Genomic DNA, 6,137 nt, shown 5'->3' with positions numbered 1-6,137 from the left:
GGACTCGGCCCGACGGGAACTGCACGCTGCTCAGTGTCAGCGGTGCTGGCACCTACCGGTCGCGGAACAGCTGCTGACTGGCTTGGCGACGGGTCAGGAGAGGACGTTAAAACAAAAGGAAAAAAAAAAAAAAAGACTGTACTGATTAAATTAGCCTGTATTTCAGGTATTTGCATGGAAAATGTGGGTGGGAGAACGGCCTGTCTTTGCAAAATTCCAACTGCTGCCTCCGGGGAAAGTCGGAGTTGAGGGACCTGGGAGTCCCCTCCCGACGGCGCCGGTCCCTCCGGCCGGGAAACGGATGCCCGGCTCTCCGGCTGCGCTTTCCGCGCCATCACAGGCCCTGCCCCCGGCTGCCACATTGGAGGTGTTTGCAAGGCACCTACTCAATCCCTGTCTGCGCGGGACAACGGGTTCCGGGGACAATTCAGCGTTAAAAAAGTGAATGAAGAAAAGAACTTCACGGAGGACCAGCTACACTGAGAAACCTTTCCTTTTCTCTCATCCTCCCGTGTAACCTTCCGCCAGAAGCGGCCTCCTGGCGGAAGGTTGCACTTCACTAACGATCGCGGGGAGCGTGCAATCTGCCATGTGTTTAGAAGTCGCGAAAACGTGTTGGCTCGTGTCACGCACACGCACGCACACGGATGGCGATCGCCCACGGAACGGCACGCTCACGGACGTTCAGAGGGACTGCCGGGCGAACAGAGAGCGTTCCCACTAAGGAAGGCACAGCTGCGCGGGCGGGCAGGAGTCACCATACGACGAGGTAAGGGTTAAAACGGGTGTTCTGAGCGAGCCAGGGAACCGGGGGTCTTGGTCTCACAAGGCCGAGCCCACATGCGCGCTTGGCCCTCCTCGCGCTCCGTAGAATGTGCTCCCTGGGCCTCCGCAGGCCCCGCCCCGGCGGGGGAAGATCGATGTGAGGCTGCCCGCGTTGCTGCCTGTCTCGCGTTCCAGTGATGGGCAGAGCAGCAGCGACCTAGCCTCAGATCTCATCAATCCGGAAACAGAAATTCTCAAGGCCCGGCACCACCAGAGTCACCTCTTTCAAAAACCGCAGTGCGCATGCGCACAGGGGTCCTGGGCAGCCCTTAAATACCGCCAAGCGGGCGCACACGGTCTCTTTCCCTGCCGCCGCGGAGTTGCGCGGAGGCGGAGGCTTGGGGTGAGTTGAGCGAGGCGAGGGTGGTGATTATGGTGCACGATTAGGCATTTTTTTTTTTTTTTTTTTTTTTTTTTTTTTTTTGCTGGGTTTGGCGAGAAGTAGCAGGGCCCAAACTTAATCCTTTAGTTAACCGATGTCCTTATTTTCTGTCTTGTGTTACAGTGCGTTCAAGATTCGGCTCCACCCATAACCCACCGCCATGGCCGAGGAAGGGTGAGCCCGGGCCGGGATGGTGGTGCGGGAAGGCGCAGGTCGCGGGCCCGCGGCGCGGGCTCTGGGTCCGTCCTGGCGCCTTACGCGTGCCTGGCCGGTGACTGCTGAGTCCCAGGCGTTAGGCGGTGTGCGGGGAATTGACTGACCGTCTTGGTTTGTTGCATTGCAGCATTGCTGCTGGAGGTGTAATGGACGTTAACACTGCTTTGCAAGAGGTGCTGAAGACCGCCCTCATCCACGATGGCCTCGCGCGTGGAATTCGCGAAGCTGCCAAAGCCTTAGACAAGTACGTGTCTCAGTCTCAATACTGTGGGTTGGAACGAACAAAACTGCAGCCGAGGGAAGAAAGCGTGGAGTTCACGGTGTTAGCACAAAAGTTCTGAATGGCATCCGTTCCACAGGAAACCTAGGAAAAGGTACCAAACTCACGTTTACATGGCCCACTTAGTGTGGGTTTCTGTGTGGAGTGGGGGTGAACACTTGGTTCGTAAAGTGAAACTACAGTTTTGAATGATGACTTAAATTGTCGGATACCCCTTCACTCCTTTCATGAGTGAAACGTAACAGTCTGACAAACCTGTAGTTGGGGGGCTCATTTCACGTTACAGGACAGGTAAACTTTCACTTGGTTTCTTGCAAAGTTAAACCAACCCACCCTAATGAGATGGCAAATAAGTTGCAGAAGCCTCTGGACTTGTACGTGAATGTAGTAAGTGAAGTAGCTGTTTCAGAAACGTGAATATAGAATTGTTCATATACAGCTTAGTTTCAGGGCTGGTTACACTGGAAAAACTGCATGTGTTAACTATTGGAAAATATAAGGGTCTAAGACAGGTATATTTAAACCTGTCAAATAACAGGTGGAAACACTTCTCTGGTCTTGGTGTGAATCCCTGCACTGCTCGTGTCTTGGCGGAGCTGCAGGACTCTGGGCCAGTAACAGCAGACAACAGCGCTGATCTAGTAGTTTGTTGCATGTAACAGTCTTTGTGTATCTGTTGTTTAATTTTATTGAATTTATTAGGGTGACATTGGTTAAAGTCATAGATTTCAGGTGTACAACACTATACAGCATCTGTATTGTATGTATTGTGTCCCGTTGTTAACCCCTCCCCCCAGTCTCCTTCCATCGACATTTATCCCCCCCCTTTACACTTTACCTCCCTCCTTCCCTCTGGTAATCACCGTACTGTTTTCTGGATTTTTTTGTGTTTTTGCTTAATCCCTTCATCTTTGCTCTCCTGTCAGTTTCATGTATCCGTGCTGGTTTCTTTGTTAGTTTATTTTTTATTCATTAGATTTCACATATGCATGGCATTTGTCTTTGGCTTACACAGTCTTGATGGGTAAGATTTCCCCTTTTATGGCCAAGTAGGAGTGTGTAAATGTATCTCAGCTTTTTTATTCACTCAATCTACTGACGGGCACCTGGGCTGCTTCCAAATCTTGGCTATTGTGAATAACTCTGCAGTGAACATAGGGGTGCATACATTCTTTGGAATGAAGTGTTTTGAATTTTTTCAGATATACCCCCAGAAGTGGAAAACTTGGGTCATAAGGTTCCATTTTTAATGTTTTGAGGTACCTCCATACTGTTTTCCACAGCGCCTACACCAATCTGCATTCCCACCAAAAGTGCAGGAGAGTTCCCATTTCTCCACATCCTGGCCAGCACTTGCTTGTCTGTTTGCTGATAGCCATTCTGACAGGTGTAAGGTGATAACCTCATTGTGGTTTTAATTTGCATCTCTGATGATTACTGACTTTGAGCATCTTTGCATATGTCTGTATGCTTCTGTTTTCACCACAGATTAGTAAACAGTTCCCCTGCATAAATTTGTTCGTTTTCGGGGTTACTGAACACTTGAGGTTTCTGTAGGTGAATTGAATGAATAATGTATAACCTATAACAGGCTCATCAAACTAAAGCAGTTATCACCAATGCATATGCTGCTTTTGTTTTGCCATTGTAGCCAGTGCAGACAACTCCCTTATAAAGTGCAATTGTAGTGGATGTAGATCTGAATTTTAGCTGTAATTGTTGTATTTTGCATTTCAGGCGCCAAGCCCACCTTTGTGTACTTGCATCCAACTGTGATGAGCCTATGTACGTCAAGTTGGTGGAGGCTCTTTGTGCTGAACACCAAATCAACCTAATTAAGGTACATTACCTATCTAATTTGATTTACCTCAACTGTTAAGAGATACTTTTGCTCAAAGAAAGTTGGACCAACATGTTAGGAATAATGCTATCTGTAGTGGTTTTTGTCACACCACAGCAAATTTTGTGGTGTCCAGCTTAATGCTTCCTGCAGATATGAAAATCATCCCATACACTTGATGTTGACTATGTCAAAGGTGGTTATAGAAGCAACTATTATTCCTGCAGTACTAAATGCTAATTTTGATGTTGGTATGGAACAAAACAATGCTTGTAGTGATCTTGGTGCTGTACATGATGACAACTGGCTCCCTCTACTGAATTGGTGTGAGGAAACTGCCTGTCACCCTATCTGACTACAGTACCTTTTGGGTTTGATTTGTTGTAGGTACAGCAGCATTAATGCCCACTAATATTGTGATATTTAAAATTCCCCCCAAATAGGTTGACGACAACAAGAAACTAGGGGAATGGGTAGGCCTCTGTAAAATCGACAGAGAGGGAAAACCCCGTAAAGTGGTTGGTTGCAGTTGCGTGGTGGTTAAGGTAAGTCTGTATCTATGGGATGAAGGTTGTGCTGGTTTACAGTATGTTTTCTGCCTTTTACAAAAAAAGTAAAAATAGTCCATAATGCAAGCCAGCCAATAAGTCTGCTTACCTGAATGTGTTCTGCAGAAATTTAGAGAAAGCTGGCAATAGTAAAGCCATGTTACGAGCCTTAAAGACATTGAAGTCGTTAAGGTCCCTGAAAATGGCTATAAGAAGTTTTAATAAAAAATTTTCATAGGACACAAGCTAATTTTAAAGCTTTACTGTAACTAGTATTGATGGCTTGCTGGAATTTCTAAGTGTTACTAAAATGAAAATCCCATATGACTTTTTTTAGGACTATGGCAAAGAGTCTCAGGCAAAGGATGTCATCGAGGAATACTTCAAATGCAAGAAATGAACAAATAAACTTGGCTTTTGTTTATCATGTCTGGTTTGTGTGTGTGTGTGTGTGGAGGGGGGAGGGCAGGCAGTAAAATAGGTCCCTATTAGTGAAGGACAAAAGATAAAGGTAATTGTTGCAAAATAACTGGAAGCTTGCTATTGGTTTCCTCGGGTTTCTAAATGAAAGCCTACTTTCCTAACCAGTAAGTAACTTCAAGGTTGGCAGTTGAAGGGAAACAGTCTAAGCAAAGACTGTTGTGTTGATGTATTGATTCTCACTAGGGTACCTTGGGGTGGGGGTGTCATTTATCATGACTGATTTGGCCAGCCTAGAGCCTGGAGAAACGGTCTGAAGCCAGTCAAAATGTGATGGTTAATGAATTAGAGTCTTGCAGCTGGACAGTGAGTGTACTAAGACAAAAGGTGGGCAGGGTTGTATTTAGGCCATGGGACACCAGAAAGTATATTTTGTCCAGAGGTGCTTATGGGCATTCCCATGAGGAGCGGTCAGGTTGTCCATTGTTTTCATTGACTTAAATGATAATGCTTCAATGGACTCGAGTCCCTAAGAATCATAAGTGATGACCTGTATATTTCAAAATCGAGTTGGGTGGGTTGCTATGAGTAAACTGTTGAACCAAGTAAGGCTAATGGACATCTGGTTAATTGGAATTTCTGATAAGTCACTAGTATTTGTGATTTCCCCTGGTTGGCTAATCTTGCTAGACAGCACATTGTAAAGCTGAACTTGAGCCAGCCTAGGTTTTGAATGCGCATCTTGGGAATTTACAGGTTTAAGACCCTTTTCCAAAGTCTGACTTGAATACATAGTGACCTGTAATATCACTAATAGCTGATTGTCCTTGCATGATACCCACTGGTGGGGAGGCCTCAGATGTAAGGTCTAGAGTTAATGTTTCTAAACCAAGAAGAGGTCCTTTAGGTGGCATAGTTTGGGTTTAGCTGCTACCATTAAATGTTTAAGGAAAATGATAAATTCAAGTTTCCTTCAGCATCTGTGCAAACATTTGAGTCTATCTGGGACGGAGATGTTGATTTAGTAACAAAAGAACCATATATGTTTTAAAACAGTTTCTTTTACCTTTTATAGGACATAATTTAGGCTGGGTAGGGAAAACTATTTTTATTGGTACTTAGAGTATATTTCCATTTTTTTCACTTGCTCCTTTTTGAGATTGGGACAAAAGGCTGAGTAGTAAGTATTCTTCCAAATGATTTTCAGTTACACATTTTTGGCATGTCAAAGGAATTTTCCACCTTTGACTCCCTAAGTGCTACTTGCTGTGTTTATGCCTCAATGTCAGTCTGCATGAGCCCAGTCAGCTTGGCTCAGTGGTGGAGTGTCTACATATTAACCAGGAGGTCGGTTTGATTTCTGATTAGGGCACATGCCTGGGTTTTGGGCTCAATTCCCAGTGGGGCATGCAGGAGGCAGCCAATCAATGATTTTAATCATTGCTGTTTCTACTCTTCCTCTTTGAAGTTAATAAATTATATTTAAAAATCAGTCTGCTATATAGTCTTCCTCTCACTTTTAATTTGGCTTTTGTCCTCTGCCAAAATATGGCCACCAAGATCTTCATGGTCAAAATGCAATAGATAGTAAACAGCCTTTTCCTTTTGATCTCTATCAGCATTTTA

General features: G+C 45.2%; 1 protein-coding gene across 2 annotated transcripts; it reads left to right on the top strand.

The window, feature by feature from the left end:
• Nucleotides 1-4,520, top strand: RPS12 (ribosomal protein S12). 2 transcript variants are annotated; one of them, XM_081094884.1, is made up of 6 exons: nucleotides 1-769; nucleotides 1,331-1,381; nucleotides 1,551-1,667; nucleotides 3,441-3,543; nucleotides 3,987-4,088; nucleotides 4,429-4,520. In XM_081094884.1, the coding sequence occupies exons 2-6, from the start codon at nucleotides 1,368-1,370 to the stop codon at nucleotides 4,489-4,491; spliced, it is 399 nt and encodes a 132-aa protein (XP_080951010.1). In that variant the 5' UTR covers nucleotides 1-769; nucleotides 1,331-1,367; the 3' UTR covers nucleotides 4,492-4,520. The 2 variants fall into 2 exon arrangements, with proteins under 2 accessions (XP_080951010.1, XP_080951009.1); XM_081094883.1 differs by lacking the exon at nucleotides 1-769 and adding an exon at nucleotides 901-1,168.
• The last annotated feature ends 1,617 nt before the right edge of the window (nucleotides 4,521-6,137 follow it).

Source organism: Myotis nattereri (assembly GCF_964212035.1).
Source record: "Myotis nattereri genome assembly, chromosome: 6".
Taxonomy (NCBI): domain Eukaryota; kingdom Metazoa; phylum Chordata; class Mammalia; order Chiroptera; family Vespertilionidae; genus Myotis; species Myotis nattereri.
The sequence above is the reverse complement of the archived record's forward strand: the minus strand, read 5'-3'. Positions and strand labels throughout refer to the sequence as shown.